Below are 19,085 nucleotides of genomic sequence, written 5' to 3' on the forward strand. Positions count from 1 at the left end.
ATAAAACAGGAAAAACTAAAACTAAACATGACAACACAAACTTAACAGACCTAATACGTGATGAATAATACAAAACCCCAAAACATAGAAAACCCAGGAACAATAACCAATAACTGCCCAAACTAAAGGCAAATAGGAAATAACACAAAACCTAATCACATATCAAAAATGAGAAAAATACAAAAAGAACTCAGAGCGCTGGGTCGGAGACCCAGCCTGTGATACTATTAATCTTGTCATTTTTTTCCTTAAACCTTGAACTGGTAATAAGATCACAAGTGCTGGCAGTTTCTAATGACGTGGGGTTACGCAGATTTCATAATTCTTCGGTGTCAGAGTGAGCCCAAAGCGGTAGTCCATATCAGGCTTCACCCCGGCAGGCATGGAGAATGTGAAGTGCTGCATGAAGGAGGTGAAGAAGAGGAAAAGCTCCATCTTGGCCAGGTTCTCTCCAAGACACACCCGCTTACCTGAGACAAGACACTGACATTAGTCCTAGATTTCCTTTGGATGACTGTGCACAGATTAGTTGCCGATTTTATAGAAGGACCTACGATCCCTTTTTGTCCTTCACTAATCATCTCTTCAACAGCACAGTGTATACTTAAAGAGGCTGCTGAAAAATCTTGCACAGACATTAATAAAATATCTACAGAGTCGTTCCTTACCAAGAGAGAAAGGCAGAAAAGCTGCTCGTTTCACAAACTTGCACTCCTCATTCAGAAAGTGATTTGGATTGAAGGTGTGAGGCGTCTCCCACTCTTTCTTGTCAAACAGCACAGATGTCAAATTGGGAATTACTATAACTCCCTGGCAATTGGAATAATGGTAAATAAAACACACAAAATGAAATATGACATAAACCATGTTTGTCTTTTACTGAAAATTGGTTTGAGCAATGACCTTTGGGACTGTGTAGCAATGAAATTTACAGCGTAGTGCAACAGCGCTGATTATTAAAGAGATTTGTGCACCATTGCACAATACATTATACATCTAAAAAGCTGAGTATAACCTGGAAATAGTAAAGTTTACACTTAAATTATGACCCGAATGTTCCTTTAGTGCCACACATGTCCAGATTATTTAATAAAAACAGAGAGCTTTCCAGGCCTGGTCAATACTCTTACCCTGAATCTCAGGATATTTTGGTCATGTAGAGGAAAGCCCAGCGCAGGGTGGTGGATGTGGTTTCAGATCCAGCCACAAAAAGATCCAAAACACAAATAACCAGATTTTCCTCATCAAAAGTGTTGTCGTCCTGCCCCTTATTCTGAAAATACATGCAAACACACATTTTAAAACATTGGAAATGATTTTAAAAAGTGCCTTTATTGGCAGTGTTACCTGAATTACATGGCAATTTATAATGGCAAATTAAGCCTAATCTCCTACCATTTGAATCTCACTGAGGTAACAATCAATGTAGTCACGTGTTTCTGAGGGATCCCAGGTCTTCTTGTGCTCATTTAGCTCTACTCGTATGAAATCCTTCACTTCATTCCACATCTGCCCGACACTCTGATGTGGACCTGGTAAACGTCTCATCAGGACAGGAAATGCATTGTAGATCTACAAACGGAAACAGATTGGAACAATACATTCACGTTAGTGCAAATGCCATGCCTCAGTCTAAATAAACTACTGGAACGTACAGCACCAGTCAAAAGTTTGGTTAATAATACAGAACCAGACTCAGGGAGGGGCAGCCAAAAAAGTGGACATATTATAAGAGTTTTATTAAGTCATATTTCCACTTTGTGATCCAAAGGTCCCAAAATTTTGTATGCTATACATTTTTCTTATGAATTGAATATTAACTGCAAACTCAAACTCAATCATTTTATAGGTTTCTGAATAAAATACATGTTTTTTCTTAAAGTTCTGATGGTGGAGAGACATGCTGGGAAAAAGATTACTTGTTCTTTCTAACCTTTTGTGGAAAATGTGTGCTAAGCTGTTAACTAAGTAACAATTTGGTTTTTGGCAACAGTGTTGCGGGATTTCTAATCATGCTTACCAAGCAAAATAAAACAGTGGTGGTCAAAAGAAAGAGGAAGAGACAAGACTCCAGGATGAATATAGCATCATGACTTTGGATTTGAGCATTGCTGTCAGTGATTTTGCTGAGTACAAAACCTAAAAGATAAAGTTCTGATTGGGGGAATCGTTTGTCTTTGTGTGTGTGTGTGTTTTTTTTAAAGTGTTTTTCTTTATTGCTAGTGTAAAAATGTGTCCATCAATATAAAACCTCTATAGCTTCATCTATACAGTTTGGATATTCTCTCCTACTCTGCATGTCACTGCTCAGTGTTAATTTCCTGTTTGTTATCACCTCTTTTCTCGCCTAAAAGGTGACTATTTTTCTTTTACTGCGTCAGACACTTCAGTACGTATGCTTCTAGTAGTGAGGAGACTTAATATTAATAAACTTTACATACCTGTGTTGAAAAAGATCATTCACTGACATTTAAAAAAAACATTCCTGTAAGGAATAAATGGCAGAGCTGTGGCCCGTGAATTTAGGATGTGATCAGTATATTTAAATGCTGTACCTGTCCCCAAATGGAGCCTTCAATCTGGAATCCTTTATCAAACAGTTGCATCATTTTAATGAACTTCTCTTCACTGTACTCAAAGCGATGGCCAAACACCAGGGAGCAGATGATGTTGGAGACAGCATTGTTAAGGATGAGGTGTGGATCGAATGGCTTACCTCCAGAATAGAAGAGAAACTTTTATGTAAATTTATGTGAATCTGTTCATTCTAAAAGTCTTACCGTGAAATAAGCACGTACCTTTATAGCTTCTGATGTTTTTTGCACAATATGTAAATTCATCCAGGACCACAGATTCAAGTGACTTCTTGCCAAATCCAAACTGTCTAAGGGTCGAAAGTGCAAAGCGTCTCTGCTGCTTCCAGAGGTTTCCACTACTGGCAATGACACCTGATCAGAAAAAGAGCAGGGACAGCAAACTTCTCAACTATAAAAAAGAAGGTTGTGTTTTAGGACTATATAACCACTTCTCTATTCTTATCCCTAACTCCTTTCTTAAAGTTAAATTTGAAGCAACCAAACCGAGAGTCTTTGGGCAAACCAGAATAATACAACTGGTTCTGGGTAAGGCCAAAAACCTTAAAAGTTTAAACTATCAAACTTTGTATCTGTGTTGATCTTTAGTACCCTTACCTAGTCTGTGTGCTCTATCAATCTGTAAAGGAAGGTCCGGGCGGTCCGCCAGGCTGTCTCCCTGCGTCACTAGAGCTTCTTTCAGAATATCAAACCCGTTTAAAACCACCATCCGTTCCTGTCCCATCCGTAGACTGTACACATTTCCATATCTCTCTGCTAACTGGCAAAGGATTTATCAAAGAAGATACACACAAGGCTTGAGATGAAAATATGAGTTAATAAGTAAAATTTTAAGATTCACAGGTACCTGTGTCATACTCTCATGGGCTCTGTTCTGATCTATAGTGAATAGGTTGCCCATAATTGGAAGACCCCGGGGTCCTGGAGGATAGCCTGCTGGCTGACGATTCTTAATATAGTCTGCAGTGATGATGAAAACTGCAGCGAAGAGCAGCAGACTCTTGAGATCCCAGGAAACATAGGTTCCAATTACAGAAATGATTGAATCCATTCTGTAAATACAGTCACTGTACGTGGGTACGATTTCTCCTGTAAGACAGATGACTCAGTCTGAGAGTAGGCAACAAGTGCTATCACTGCAGTGAGGGCGAAGCTCAGTATTACTATCACTTGGTAAAGCAAATAAAGTTTACTCTGAACTCTGGCCTTATTTCATGGAGAAAAAAGGATGTGAAAAACATTTTTAATCTAGGTTGCTAAAATCAAGTATTGTTGCTCAACAGTAGAGAATCTTTTTGGCTTGAGGGTGGCTTGATTAGATTTAAGAAATAGCCAAACTTTAATACTTCAGTTCTTATTTTTACCACTTTAAAACTGCTATCTTTGGGGCAACACTAACATACACAGAAAAAAAAATGCTCATTGGAATCTTGAAAATGAGTTTGTAGTTTTGCCATTTGACAGAGTGGAAGATGTGAGATTTTTAAAGCCTTGCATGATCATAAAACGACATGTTTTCACAACCAACCATGGTCAAATCTGCGTTTCTTCAAGGCTGACTTTTAAATGTACCAAAACTAAAATCCTGTTTCCATTCCATGGGAACTTTGCTTGGTTTGTATTTGCCATTAAGCTTTCATTTCAGAAGAGTTCTGGGAAAGCCAGTGGTGTTCTTCTCACCTTATTTAACAAACTAACTCTATTTCATATTGTTGAAACAGGAAAGCAACTCAGATGACCCATTTGAAGCAAAAAACTCTAAAGGGAACAAAGGAAGAACAAAGTACTCAAAAAAGGGCTTTAAGAACGTGGCCAAATTCATAATGTAGTACCACTTCCTAACACACGATGGTAGTATAGAGTGTAACAATTTTTAAGTCGTCGTGCATTAAAAATTTGGCTCATGTTTCAAATGAATGAATTGCATTATCTGTTATATGGGTTTAAAAACAAATAAGTGGCTTTGTAATGTGCACCTTGCGTTCACATCTTAAAACTGATAAAACTCGGATATCCTACCCTCGGGGGAAGTAGATGATTAACTTCAAAATAAAACATATGTCATTTAAATAAATACTTGGAACTTTCAATGTAAAACGTCTGTGAGTCGAGGCGAAACTTTGGCATGTTTGCGTATCGAGCAAAAAAAAGGATTCCAAGTTCTGTTCCAAGTTCAGGCAATGATCGAAGAGCAGTTTGATTTTGAAAGTTAAGCAACCGGAAGTGTTTGCCTTCGTTAGCTTATTAGCTCGTATGACCTGGTGTGTCCTCCAATATCTGAGATTTGACAGCTAGCTGATTCAAGGATAAGACCAGATCATGGTTTTCGAGGAGAAAAGGATCACGAACGGAGAACCAGAGGTTCTTAGTATTTGTTACAGATACGATTTCGTAAGCTAGTGACGTTTGACGTTCAGCTTATAGGCTAATACACCGAGGCTAACTACGATGCATCCTTAGTTGACATTAGCATTAGCCAACCTCTCTATACATCTCTGTTCAGAATAAGATTAAAGGTTAATTAACGCAGTAGAATCAAATCGCAGTCAGTGATAATAATGACGGACTAACTGGTGAAGATGAATCGATACAAAAGCAATTGATAACAATTTCTCGAGGGTGGTGGTTTATTGGTGTTATTAATTTGGTCTTGTGTATTTCAGGAGGAGGAAGAAGAGGAAGAGATGGTGGTATGTTAATTAAATAACCTTAACAGAATCAAAGTATGTTAATATATCCCATTATGACTGATGGTTTTATTTTGGTCTTTACTGAACAAAACCAATTTAAAAAAACAAAAAGTGATAATTTACTTTGTCATTTGATATTTGAAAAAAATGTGTGGCAGTTTTCCCGTATATAAAAAGAAAACAAAAACAAACCACCCACTTCATGGATTTTTTTTTCTTTCCAAATGGACTTTCCTTTTTTCCTCAGCTATATGGCATTGCACTCATTTGGACACTGACACTGGCATATGTGTCTCTTATTGAAAGCCAGTTGCTTTGAGTGTTAAACTTTCTCCTTCAGGATCCTATTGAATCACTGCGGCAGAAGTGTGCGGAGACAGAACACTGCATTCACACCTGGGAACGTCTGGAGCAATGTGAGACCAGAGTTGGCTCCCGGTCTTCAACGGAGGAGGACTGTACCGAGGAGCTGTTTGACTTCCTACATGCTCGAGACCACTGTGTAAGTGTGCCGTTAGGCAGCTGTACCAGACAGAAAGACTAAAAGAAAAACACTGACAAAAGAGCAGGTGTTCTCAGTCCCTCGTTTCTTTATGTTTTGTTTTCAAAGAGTCGATGTCAAGTGGCTTTATTGTCACGTCAACCATGTGCTGTGGTACAGTACACAGTGAAGTGAGACAGCATTCCTCCAAGACCATGGTGCTATGTATAACATATAACAGACAATCAACAGAGGACTACATAAAGTGCAAGTGTACAAAAATTGCAAAATAAAGAAAACAAAAACGGTGCAATAGAAAAGTGCAACAATGACAGTGGGTTGTGCTAAAAGACTGAGCATTTTACAAACAGTAACTTAAAAAAGGCATGTGTGTATGAGATTTTGCAGATAAGTGCTTGATATAGAGTGTGTGTGTGTGTGTGTGTGTGTGTGTGTGTGTGTGTGTGTGTGTGTGTGTGTGTGTGTGTGTCAGTCCAGTCACTGAGTGTTCAGGAGTCTGAAAAATCAAAGTGAGGGTGTCAGAATCTTTCAAGTGATTTTGAGCAGTAGTTCTCAAAGCCCTTTCAGTAAGTATTGGGAGTTATTAAAAGTTACTTAAAGAAATTATAGAAAACCTTGCCTAACAGAGTTCAGGCTGTGTTGAATAATAAAGGTGGGCATACCTAAGTTTGACTTTGAAGTTTGTTAGAATTGTAAAAACTGTTCTTTTATCATAATAAATGCTAATAGCTGCTTAGGCTGTCTTATTATTTAATAGAAAATAAATAACAACCCCCAAAGTTGTTGTTACTTTAAGAATGCTCTTGGAGGAATTTTTAAATCTTTAGACAGTGTTTCCACCTCCACTGTCTGTCTCAAGAACTGCTGTTCTCCAGTTTCAAGTTGATCTATAACCAATTGTAGTTGATTGAGCAATCTGGATTGTGATAATAAACTAAACTAATAAATAGACCTGGCCTTCGGTTTTATGACTGAGCTCCATGTTTTGCTCTGTATGAGTGCAAACCTGAAAGTGAGTGGTATTATGATGTGTAAAGTAGGACTGCTTTTACTCTTGAAGACATTTTTGATCTCCTGAAGGCTTAGATAAATGTGACTGAAGGGAGATTTTTATCAGAAATCATAGAGATAATCATCATTACATTTTTACTCAACATTTGCAAGCAAAGCTGCAGTCCCTCATACATGAAGTAAACTTTAGCTTACCATGGCAATATGACACACCTTTATCTGGCAGTTGCCAACATAAGAGCAACATATACAAGAAACTATCCATTTGTATGGCCTACATGTAAGAGCAGTAACTTAAGTGATATGAAATGTCTGTGTTGTTTGTTTGCACTGATGAATTATTTGTTGTATGTCTTCTCTACAGGTGGCACATAAATTGTTCCATTCTGTCAAATGAAGCTCTCAGTAACTGACCACTGGCTAATGGCTTTCTTCACATATTGTATCGTAAGAAGAACTTGGAGTAAAATACATCCATTTGTGGATCTACTGTATGTTGTAACTTGAAGTGTATACATTATCTGCTCATGTAAAAAAGTATTTAACATGTCTGAGTCAACATTTCATTAAAGATGATGACTTAAACATCTTACCATCTGCCCCATGGTGATTTTTTTTTTAAAAATATATATATTTTTACAATATGATAAAATCTCTGCTTTTCTACAGTCACTGGTAAATACTTGCTGAAATGTTCTTTCAGCAAGCCAGCTCCGCCAACAAGTCAACTACTGATATCCCAACTATGATGGCCACATCAGTTCTGTTTTACACAAACAGTGGTGCCGCTGTTCTGACAAAACGTCCTACTTTGGCAAAACGTCCTGCTGTAAGTAGTTTATGCACATTTCTGCTGTCAGTAGGTATGACGGTTTGCCACTGAACTTTGCCCATCAGAGTATGCTTGTAGCTTATAATTATAAAGCCAGGACGGGTTGCCACTAAATTTTAGCCGTTAAAGTATGCTTGTAGGTCACATTCACAAAGGTAGGATGGTTTGCCACTTAATTTTAGCTGTTAAAGTATGCTTGTACGTCACATTTGAAAAGGTAGGACAGTTTGGCACTTAATTTTACGTTAGTAGCTTATATTTGCATAGGTATGACGGTTCGCCACTGAATTTCGTGTTGTGCGCATGCGTAGAAACAACGGGTAGGATTGTTTGTCAGGTAGGATGGATTCCCAGAACACCGCCGCAGCTCCATGCCATTCATACCACTTTTGAGAGCACAAGTACTTGCTGCTGTATTCTCCACCAGTTAGACAAAATCAAGGAGAAGTCAACCCCAGAAGCAAAGAAATCACTTTTTTTTTTTTTTTCCAGGTCTCTTTTTTTTTTTCTTTTTTTTCAAACTATTGCAGTAACTTTATCTGCATTGCCTTTGAATGTCTGAGCTTCTGTATTGTTATATCATCAAAATCCTGGTAAAAAAATATAATGAATCTACAGTACAGTAAAGGTTAATGATTAAACCTTCACTTAAAAAGCATCTCTAGACCCAGCAGTCTTAGCTAATTATAGGCCAATCTCCAACCTTCCTTTATATCAAACATCCTTGAAAGAGTAGTTGTCAAACAGCTAACAGATCATCTGCAGAGGAATGGTTTATTGGAAGAGTTTCAGTCAGGTTTCAGAGCTCATCACAGCACAGAAACAGCTTTAGTGAAGGTTACAAATGATCTTCTTATGGCCTCTGACAGTGGACTCATCTCTGTGCTTGTCCTGCTAGACCTCAGTGCAGCGTTTGATACTGTTGACTATAATCGATTAGAGCGATTAGAACATGCTGTAGGTATTACAGGTACTGCACTGCAGTGGTTTGTATCATATCTATCTAATAGACTCCAGTTTGTGCATGTAAATGGAGAGTCCTCTTCACACACTGAGGTTAATTATGGAGTTCCACAGGGTTCAGTGCTAGGACCAATTCTGTTTACATTATACATGCTTCCCTTAGGCAGCATCATTAGAAGACACAGCATACATTTACACTGCTATGCAGATGACACCCAGCTCTATCTGTCCATGAAGCCAGATAACACACACCAATTAGTTAAACTGCAGGAATGTCTTAAAGACATAAAGACCTGGATGGCCGCTAACTTTCTGCTTCTTAATTCAGATCAAACTGAGGTTATTGTACTCGGCCATGAAAATCTTAGAAATATGGTATCTAAGCAGATTCTTACTCTGGATGGCATTACCTTGGCCTCCAGTAACACTGTGAGGAACCTTGGAGTCATTTTTGACCAGGATATGTCCTTCAACGCACATATTAAACAAATATGTAAGACTGCATTCTTCCATTTGCGCAACATCTCTAAAGTTAGAAATATCCTGTCTCAGAGTGACGCTGAAAAACTAGTTCATGCATTTATTACTTCCAGGCTGGACGACTGTAATTCATTATTATCAGGATGTCCAAAAAACTCACTGAAAAGCCTTCAGCTGATCCAAAATGCTGCAGCAAGAGTCCTGACAGGGACTAGAAAGAGAGCAGATTTCTCCTGTTTTGGCTTCCTGTTAAATCCAGAATTCAAAATCCTGCTCCTCACATACAAGGTCTTAAATAATCAGGCCCCATCTTATCTTAATGACCTTGTAGTACCATATCACCCTATTAGAGCACTTTGCTCTCACGCTGCAGGCCTACTTGTTGTTCCTAGAGTATTTAAAAGTAGAATGGGAGGCAGAGCCTTCAGTTTTCAGGCCCCTCTTCTGTGGAACCAGCTTCCAGTTTGGATTCAGGAGACAGACACTATCTCTACTTTCAAGATTAGGCTTCAAACTTTTCTTTTTGCTAAAGCATATAGTTAGGGCTGGACCAGGTGACCCTGAATCCTCCCTTAGTTATGCTGCAATAGACGTAGGCTGCCGGGGATTCCCATGATGCATTGAGTTTTTCCTTTCCAGTCACCTTTCTCACTCACTATGTGTTAACAGACCTCTCTGCATTGAATCATATCTGTTATTAACCTCTGTCTCTCTTCCACAGCATGTCTTTATCCTGTCTTCCTTCTCTCACCCCAACCGGTTGCAGCAGTTGGCCCCGCCCCTCCCTGAGCCTGGTTCTGCCGGAGGTTTCTTCCTGTTAAAAGGGAGTTTTTCTTTCCCACTGTCGCCAAGTGCTTGCTATATAAATAAAATTTAATTGAATAATGATTGTACACTCGTGTCTTCAGCTTCTATATTACCTTATAAAAATGTAGATGCGCATTGCTGCTTGAAATGGCAGCAAAACATATCTTGGGCCAGCAGATGCCGAGCAACTTTTGGTATCCAGCAGATAAGAAACATGTACTCATGTGGACATCTGCATGAACCCCCATGCTCACCAGCTGATGACAAAATTTATGTCACTTTGATCCACTCACACCATAGCAATGTCATATCCACCAAGGCAGTTATGGTGGAAGACTAATGTAAGACCTGAACCCAAAAGTATATTTTGAATAATTTGATTGGTTTGAAGAGAGGAAGCCTTAATGTGCTGATTGGATTAGATTCTTACTAGATTTTTTCCAGAAGGAAGGCAGCAACGGGTGTGACTATTTAGAGTTCCTTAAGTAGGCAGAGATAGCGGGGGCTTGACAGGCAGGTGATTATGACTGGTAAATATTTAGTAATTCCTTTCCAAAGAACATGGACCATAAAAACCTGTCTTTGATGGTATGATGAGAATTAGGTGTGAAGGCTAAAGGGCAGGAACCCAAAAGACTACACCAGCAGGCGCAGACCAAGGCAAGGCACATGCTATCTTTGTTGTAAGTGATCACCACGGTGATTCTACTTCAGAATTAAAGTATCCGTGTACTTTAATGTGGTTTCAGCCACTGCAGTAGCACATCTGTCCTAGGCTTTGTAGATCTCATGGTTGGATGTTTCCTATTACTCCTCTGTGCATATTGTTGAAGTCAGCCTTCTTATGTTTCCTTAAAAAGTGGAGTCATTTCTGAATTTTCTTAAGAAATGTGATAGTCATGTGATACCAGGGAACCTACAGTATAGCTGTTCGTCTGCTGCATTTCAGTTTCAATAATATAAAAAAATTTAAAGAATGTCCAATAGCCGGTGACCCACCAATGGTGTCAGAGAAGTTTTCTTTCTCAGCCAGCTGCATGTTTACTTCATGTCATCCCCCACATTCCCTGTCACGTTCAACTGCTTGTATTTGATTTTCCCTTAAGAAATCACTAGGGTGTATCAAAAATAATCTGAGTTAATGAGTATTATTGTTAAATATTTTTAATAAAATGCCATTTTCTCTGGAATGTTAATAACCATTCATTTACAAACACAACAAAAGTCTAACTTAACTTTAACAAAGTTTTTTGTTAGAAAAAAATCAAATTGTTACGTGCTTAAATTTACACAAAATGTCAGAGATCTGCACTGTCATGAACAAACATTGAAACCTAATTTTTCATGATTTATTGGGCCATTTTTGACTACTTTTGATTTTACATTTGTATCTCACCTTCAAATTGTTTTATTTATTTGTACAACCATTTAAAAATACTACTATAACTAAAATGAGAGAAGAATCAAGTGTCACAATAAGATGCCCCACAAGTAAAAAAGAAAATTACTTGTCTGCCACGAACACCACAGGCATAAACCTGCAGGCCTGACAGCAGGAGGTGTAACACTCCTCTGATTTTCCACCTGGAGACAGTGTTTACCAATCTGCCTGTGTGACATTCATTAGTACCCTCACTGACACACAAAACAGAGCAAGGAATACACTACACACTAAGTTCAACACAACACACTAACTATACACTCCACGCTAAATGTCACAAATCTCTCACATCTCAAAACTCGCTATCAATCTCTCTCTCTCTCTCGTTGCTGTCACTCCCAAAACTTCCCCTAAACAACCAAATCATGTGTTGCAATTTTTTTTATTGGTCGACATAGTACGTTTCCACCAATAGGAAAGAGGTGGCTTTTTACCTTTCTTTAATTTTTTTTTATTTTATTTTTTATTATAACTCTGGATTTTGTGGCCTGTCATTAAAATTTAGAAACTGATGTATACTTTGAAATCCGAACTTTCAACACGAGCTGAAATAGAGACTCAGCGTGACTGCAGCTTGTTGTTATGTCAGCTTAAATCAGTCATGTGATTTGGAGGTGCGGCGTGTCCTGTGACCCCAGACGATTAATGACACTCACCTTCATTCCATTTCCACGGTGTAACAACCAACCACCTGTGCCAAATCTGAAATAAGATAAGATAAGATAAGATAAGATAAGATAAGATAAGATAAGATTAGATTAGATAGAACTTTATTAATCCCTCGGGTGGGTTCCTCTGGGAAATTCGATTTCCAAAAAGCACAGCAACGACCGAAGTTACAGAGTTACAGAATATTATATATATATATACACACACACACATACACACACATATATAAATACAGAGACAAATATAAATAAAATATACAAAGGGGATAAATAGAATAAATAGGAATAAAAATAAAAATACAAGTGAATTGCACATTTCAAGTATTGAGGTCTATTGCACTGTTGACTATTTACAAAAAGTATTGCACAAGGTATTGCACAGTGAGGTGAAGAGGCACTACAGCTTAGTTGTTCCCCCCTCCTTTGTCCTCCTGTCTCCCCTCCCTCTCCCCTCCAGAGAGGAGTTAAACAGTCTGATGGCGTGTGGGACAAAGGAGTTTTTAAGTCTGTTAGTTCTTGTCTTTGGGAGAAGCAACCTGTCACTGAACAGACTCTTCTGGTTGTTTATGGCCGTGTGCAGAGGATGCCTAGCATTGTCCATAATGTCCATCAGTTTCTTTAGTGTCCTTTTCTCTGCCACTGTCACCAGAGTGTCCAGCTTCATGCCAACCACAGAGCCAGCCTTCCTGATCAGTTTCTCCAGCCTGGATGAGTCCTTCTTTGCTGTGCTGCTCCCCCAGCACACCACAGCATAGAAAAGTACTCCAGCAACCACCGACTGGTAAAACATCCACAGGAGCTTCCTGCAGATGTTAAAAGACCTCAGCCTCCTGAGGAAGTACAGTCGGCTTTGGGCTTTTTTATACAGGTGCTCTGTGTTGCATGACCAGTCCAGTTTATTGTCCACCCACAGCCCGAGGTACTTGTACTTGTTGACCACCTCCACCTCCTCCCCCTCTATCTGAACCGGCAGTGGACCTGCTCTGGACCTCCCGAAGTCCACAACCAGTTCCTTAGTCTTTGAGGTGTTGAGTTGCAGGTGGTTTGTGTGACTCCATGCGACAAAGTTCCTCACCAGGCTCCTGTACTCCTCTTCCTGATCATCCCAGATACACCCCATGATGGCCGTGTTATGATGCCCATGGTGCTGATTCAAATGTGCTCTGGCACAGTCACAGGCATCAGTTGCTACCAAAAAGTTTTAGAATTTATATTCAGTGTTACAATTTATATTCAGTTTTAATTGCTGCTAGGCTCAAAGTGTTAATGCCATCTTATTTTAATGAACAACACTGTCATATGCACAAAGAGGGTGGCACTAAGGAGGTAAGAGATCATTTTAGAGTGGCACATGCACCCCCATACCACCCCTCTAGATCCGCCAAAGACTCCAGGGTGTGTACAGGCTGTACAAACCCTGGGCCTGTTCCTGTTTACCTTCCCTGGATTCCTGAGTTTGGCAGTGTGGTGTGGTGCCAGCGGAGCGAGAGTGTGTTTGGGCAGAAGAGGAGTGTGGCGTGTGATCGTGACTGTGTGTACGGACCTCCCCCCCTCCTTCCCGTTGATCCCTGGAAATCTCGACCCGGCACTTTGTTTATATTTCACCTGGTGATTGTAAATAAACTTTTCTGCAGACTTCAAAGGAAACATGTTAACTTGAGTATATCCTGTAATAATGAGCTAACCAGCTGATAAATGGTGGAGTACACTACAAGCACTACAAGCTCAATTTAAACACGTTGTTTTTTGTCTATTTGCTAAAGGTTAAATGAAAGTTAAGCAATATTTAAAAAATAAGGTCACTAACATATCAAAACAGACATAAACTACGTGAGTGTTTGTGTGTATATTTTAGTTAATCAGTGGCAGTGAGCCGTCTGTGTTTCAATATCTCCGTTTGCAGACAGATATTAATCTTCTGAAAAAAGGTTTTGAGGAAGCTGGTGCCACCTATTTTAATTTTTTAAATATCATTAACATCCATCCATCCATTCGCTCCCGCTTTCAGGGTCACGGGGGGCGCTGGAGCCTATCCCAGCTGTCATAGGGCGAGAGGCGGGGTACACCCTGGACAGGTCGCCAGTCTGTCGCAGGGCCAACACACAGGGACAGACAACCATTCGCACTCACATTCATTCGCACATTCACAATGTGGATTATCCAATTAACCTATCCCCACAAGCTGCATGTCTTTGGACGGTGGGAGGAAGCCAGAGTACCTCCGGGTACTCCGGAACCCACGCAAACACGGGGAGAACATGCAAACTCCACACAGAAAGACCCCGGCCTGATGTTGGAATTGAACTCAGGACCTTCTTGCTGTGCGGCAACAGTGCTAACCACCGTGCCACAGTGCTGCCCATTAACATACTGTGATATTTACCCGACAGTATATGTTTCAACAAAGAATTTTGGATGAAATTGTGTTAGAAAACAATAAATTTCTCATTTTGGACTTTAAAGTACACTAATTGCCTGCTGACAGCTCCCTTCTGATAGGTAACATGTGTCCTAACAGCACTCACTGAATTACTTTGAAAATAAATACATTTTTTAATAATAATAAAAAAATGTATTTTCATTGATAATGATGTTCACTTTGTTCCTCATGAGCAATTACTGCATGTGGTAGTAAGTCTCAATGATTAACGTTGTATGCATATATGAATTAGTACATAGTGCATTTGCTTTAGTCACCTTGCTGTTGAATTGTGCTATATTAATAAACTTGCCTTTGTTTAGTTTCCCATTCATCATATAAATTCTTTGAGAGAAATCTTTTTTTTATTTGATCATAAATAAGTGATCAAATGATTGAGTTGATTTAGGACCGGCACTATCTTTCCTGCAAATCTCATTGTTTTAGAAAATTAGGAGCATAGGTGTAATCTGTGAGACCTCTGCTTCCTCTGCTCCATCCCCCCTTTTTTGTCCTAACAAGTAAAATAGTGACATTAACGAATATGTGAGTTCACAATCAGTTAATCTGGTTAAAATTCAAACGCCACAAAAGTATATTTCAATAATGAAAGTCAGTAAACCAAACTGAGTGGTCAAAGCTAAAACGGAGGTTATTTTGGAGTTTTCTGTTCCAAGTGCAACATTTGGGATTTTACTATGTGGCAAGAATTGGGTAGACCAAAGTACAATTGGTAAATCTTTTACTTTTTCCTTTAGCACACAAAAGCTAGTCACTGAAAATAAGTTATTTCATATTATTTTTTCTTTAACTAGGTTTCTCAGTTGGTTTATAACATAGAATGTATATGTTCATAACAGAGTTTTGGGCTGTTAATCACATAGCAGTGATTTTTGTTAGTGGTGTACTCACTCTGTATTGTATTCATTTTCTGATGTTGGTGGCTGCTGGTTAATGAGTAAATTTAAAAAAAAAAAAGGCATTTTAGAGCAGCTCAAACTGTGAACATTAATAAGAAATAAGGAAACAACTAACACTGTGTTCTTTTTACGCCTTTGTTCACGTAGAACATTCTCTTGCCATGGGTCCAGTAAGTAGATATGTCACTTACCTGACTTTTACCCTCTATAAATTGGATGAACTACTCATGAACTAATCATTACACAAAAGGTGTTAACAAAGATAAAAGTTCTACCCAGCAATGTGCAATAATTCCCTTCTGTTTTTCTTTTCCTTCATCTTGGTCATCAAGTTGGGCAGCACGCTAACGTCCTTACTCCACTATGCTCCACTATGCTCGTATGGGTCTGACCCTTTCACTCCTTAGATTTTTTTCCTGGCACAGCACAATCACACTTTGTAACCAGTTATAGCAATTTCTCATAGGTAATACAGCAACAAGCTTTATGAATATTCATGTGTGTAACCAATAAAAACAGCCTGCAGAGGGAAAGCAAGTTGAAGTGGGCTGGAGACAACTGCTTCCGTCTCGCGAGTGAAAATTTGAGCTCTGTGTGACCTCGTTCCTGGGTGAGCTTCTGTTTATCCAGCAGTATCAGGGGTAAAACTCTGACAGTCGCTCCCTTATGACCTTATGATATGTCACTGTGTGCCCTGACAGCACTCGCTTTTTGGCTCAAGCTTTATTTAGGAAGCAATCAATTTATTCATATAGCACTTTCAGACAACTCCCAGCTGAAAACAAGGTGCTGTACACTTGACATAAAAAACCCTATAAATTAATTTTAAATAAATAATAATAATAATGATAATCAAAATTCAATTAAAACAATAAAATCAGCACATTAGATTAAATTAAAGCAGTTTGATCCTGTTTGCCTATGTTTTCTGGGACATCAGTAAGGATGCTCTTCCTTAACTTCAGCTTGGCCTTCAATACCATCATCCCAGACATCCTTATAGCCAAGCCAACTTGGACTTCCAAAAACTTTCTCACAGACCGTTCACAATCAGTCGAGATTGGCAACCAGAGATCATACACCCTGAACATCCTGCCCTCTGGAAAAAGTTCAGATCCATCAGGTTCAAAACCAATAGACTAAATAACTGCTTCTTCCCATGCCAGCCCTGCCAGGGCTCTGCTAGGACCAAACACAATCACCTCTGTTTTGCTTGAATTACATTTTAAAAAGTTTAGGGCCATACATGTTTTAATATCTTCTAGACATGCCAGAAGCGGTTTAATGGAGAAAGCATCTTTCTGCTTCAGAGGCAGATAAATCTGGCAGTTTTTGGCAGTGGAGGGATAATCCATGCCTTTTAAGAATGGTTCCCAAGGGCTGTAAATGTAATGAAAAGGGCAGAGGCCTTAGAATTGCGAACCTCAAACTGAAGAGCAGCAGAAAAGGATTCATACACTAAAAAGTTAACACAGTTCTGACAGAAAGATAAGACCTAAACCAATTCAAAGCAGTACCATGAATGCCTGCAAGACAGGTTTCTTGGGTTGTACTAGGGTTGTACTACTGCATGCTTAAAATGAGCAGGGACTACACCAGATATCAAACTGCTGTTTATAATAGTAAGAACAGCCTGTCCTAGGCAATCTCCTTTAACAATCGTTGAGGGACAGTATCATTTGGAGAACCAGAGGGCTGAACACAGCATAAAAACCTGTGGTCACACAAGTTAAAATGTACAAAAACACATGTTACAAATTCCCACAGAAGAGAGCTTATCTCACCTCACACTCCCAATGACGTTTCAAGAGACCTCTTCCGATCACACAACAGAAGGCAGTCAATTGCATTTTGACCTGACCCGGAATTAAAACAGGACTACAACAGTTCAAAATCTGGACTACTTTAGAGCTTAACCAAGACAGAACCAGAATCAAAACTAGATGATAGTAGCACTGAAAATCATCATAGACCTGGACGACACTGACAACACCTCTTTATTGTGGTAACATGAGACTGTATCATTGAGGCCTGAGTTTTGCGAACCTATTGATGACATTTTCAGGGTCAATATTATTCAAGTATTGCTTTTCAATACATAATTTGTACCATATTATTTTTTAATTCTACCAAAGTACACTATTTAGATTCAGAAAAGTTTACATAACTATTTAGCCTTGTTGTGCAAACAAGCCTGCATAACTTAATAAATATAGAATTTGAAAAATAACAAACCTAAAAAGATACACTAGGGACTGGATACATGTTCTGATGAGTTTTGGCAAACAACCATTTGACTAACATGTCTGTCTCACCTGCTCTTGTTCCCTCTCTGTTCCTCTCTCTCCCTCTTTGTGCTGACAATCAAGCCAAACACCAACATCATCAAATATACAGTTTACATACTCTTCAGGTAAAAACACAAACACTTTTTAATTGTAAAACATCAAATCAGACTAAATGTTTATTTATTTTAGATTGATAAATATAAAAAAACATATTTGTTAAATTTCAAAGTAAAGAGAGAAATTGTCTGTATTTTTTAACTGCAAATGGAACCCAAATTGTATTCAATTCAATTCAATTTTATTTATATAGCGCCAAATCACAACAAAAGTTGCCTCAAGGCGCTTCATAGAAACGGAGAAAAACCCAACAATCATATGACCCCCTATGAGCAAGCACTTTGGCGACAGTGGGAAGGAAAAACTCCCTTTTAACAGGAAGAAACCTCCAGCAGAACCAGGCTCAGGGAGGGGCGGGGCCATCTGCTGCGACTGGTTGGGGTGAGAAATTGAGCCACACTTATGGAGCTCCACAATTCTTTTCCTGGTGTCTTGCTTGATATCTCTTGATTTTCCCATGTCAAAGAAACGGGCTCTGTGTTTTGGGGTGTCTTATATGCATCCACGTGGACTCTACTAACCTATTAGAAGTTTCTTAAGCTCAGAATGGAATCGTCTGGAGTTTTCTTATTAATTAAAGACACAATAAACTTCGTGCATATATACTCCTAAATTTGATTCAATTCAACTCAATTCAATTTTATTTATATAGCGCCAAATCACAACAAAAGTCGCCTCAAGGCACTTCATAGATAAAGAGAAAAAACCCAACAATCATATGACCCCCTATGAGCAGCACTTTGGCGACAGTGGGAAGGAAAAACTCCCTTTTAACAGGAAGAAACCTCCGGCAGAACCACGCTCAGGGAGGGGCGGGGCCATCTGCTGCGACCGGTTGGGGTGAGAGAAGGAAGACAGGATAAAGACATGCTGTGGAAGAAAGACAGAGGTTAATAACAGATATGATTCAGTGCAGAGAGGTCTGTTAACACATAGTGAGTGAGAAAGGTGACTGGAAAGGAAAAACTCAATGCATCATGGGAATCCCCGGCAGCCTACATCTATTGCAGCATAACTAAGGGAGGATTCAGGGTCACCTGGTCCAGCCCTAACTATATGCTTTAGCAAAAAGAAAAGTTTGAAGCCTAATCTTAAAAGTAGAGATAGTGTCTGTCTCCTGAATCCAAACTGGAAGCTGGTTCCACAGAAGAGGGGCCTGAAAACTGAAGGCTCTGCCTCCCATTCTACTTTTAAATACTCTAGGAACAACAAGTAGGCCTGCAGAGCGAGAGCGAAGTGCTCTAATAGGGTGATATGGTACTACAAGGTCATTAAGATAAGATGGGGCCTGATTATTTAAGACCTTGTATGTGAGGAGCAGGATTTTGATTTCAATTCTGGATTTAACAGGAA

The 19,085-nt window shown here is 39.2% G+C and overlaps 1 protein-coding gene and 1 pseudogene across 1 annotated transcript; one reads left to right on the plus strand and one right to left on the minus strand.

Moving 5' to 3' along the window:
• Nucleotides 1–205: 205 nt before the first annotated feature.
• Nucleotides 206–3,720, minus strand: LOC113017708 (cytochrome P450 2J6-like; annotated as a pseudogene).
• Nucleotides 3,721–4,690: 970 nt separating this feature from the next.
• Nucleotides 4,691–7,389, plus strand: LOC113017709 (cytochrome b-c1 complex subunit 6, mitochondrial-like). The gene is made up of 4 exons (XM_026160824.1): nucleotides 4,691–4,955; nucleotides 5,258–5,284; nucleotides 5,625–5,786; nucleotides 7,162–7,389. Exons 1-4 carry the CDS (start codon nucleotides 4,914–4,916, stop codon nucleotides 7,192–7,194), a joined length of 264 nt encoding a protein of 87 aa, XP_026016609.1. The 5' UTR covers nucleotides 4,691–4,913; the 3' UTR covers nucleotides 7,195–7,389.
• The last annotated feature ends 11,696 nt before the right edge of the window (nucleotides 7,390–19,085 follow it).

This window comes from Astatotilapia calliptera, unplaced genomic scaffold (assembly GCF_900246225.1).
Source record: "Astatotilapia calliptera unplaced genomic scaffold, fAstCal1.2 U_scaffold_191, whole genome shotgun sequence".
Lineage (NCBI taxonomy): Eukaryota > Metazoa > Chordata > Actinopteri > Cichliformes > Cichlidae > Astatotilapia > Astatotilapia calliptera.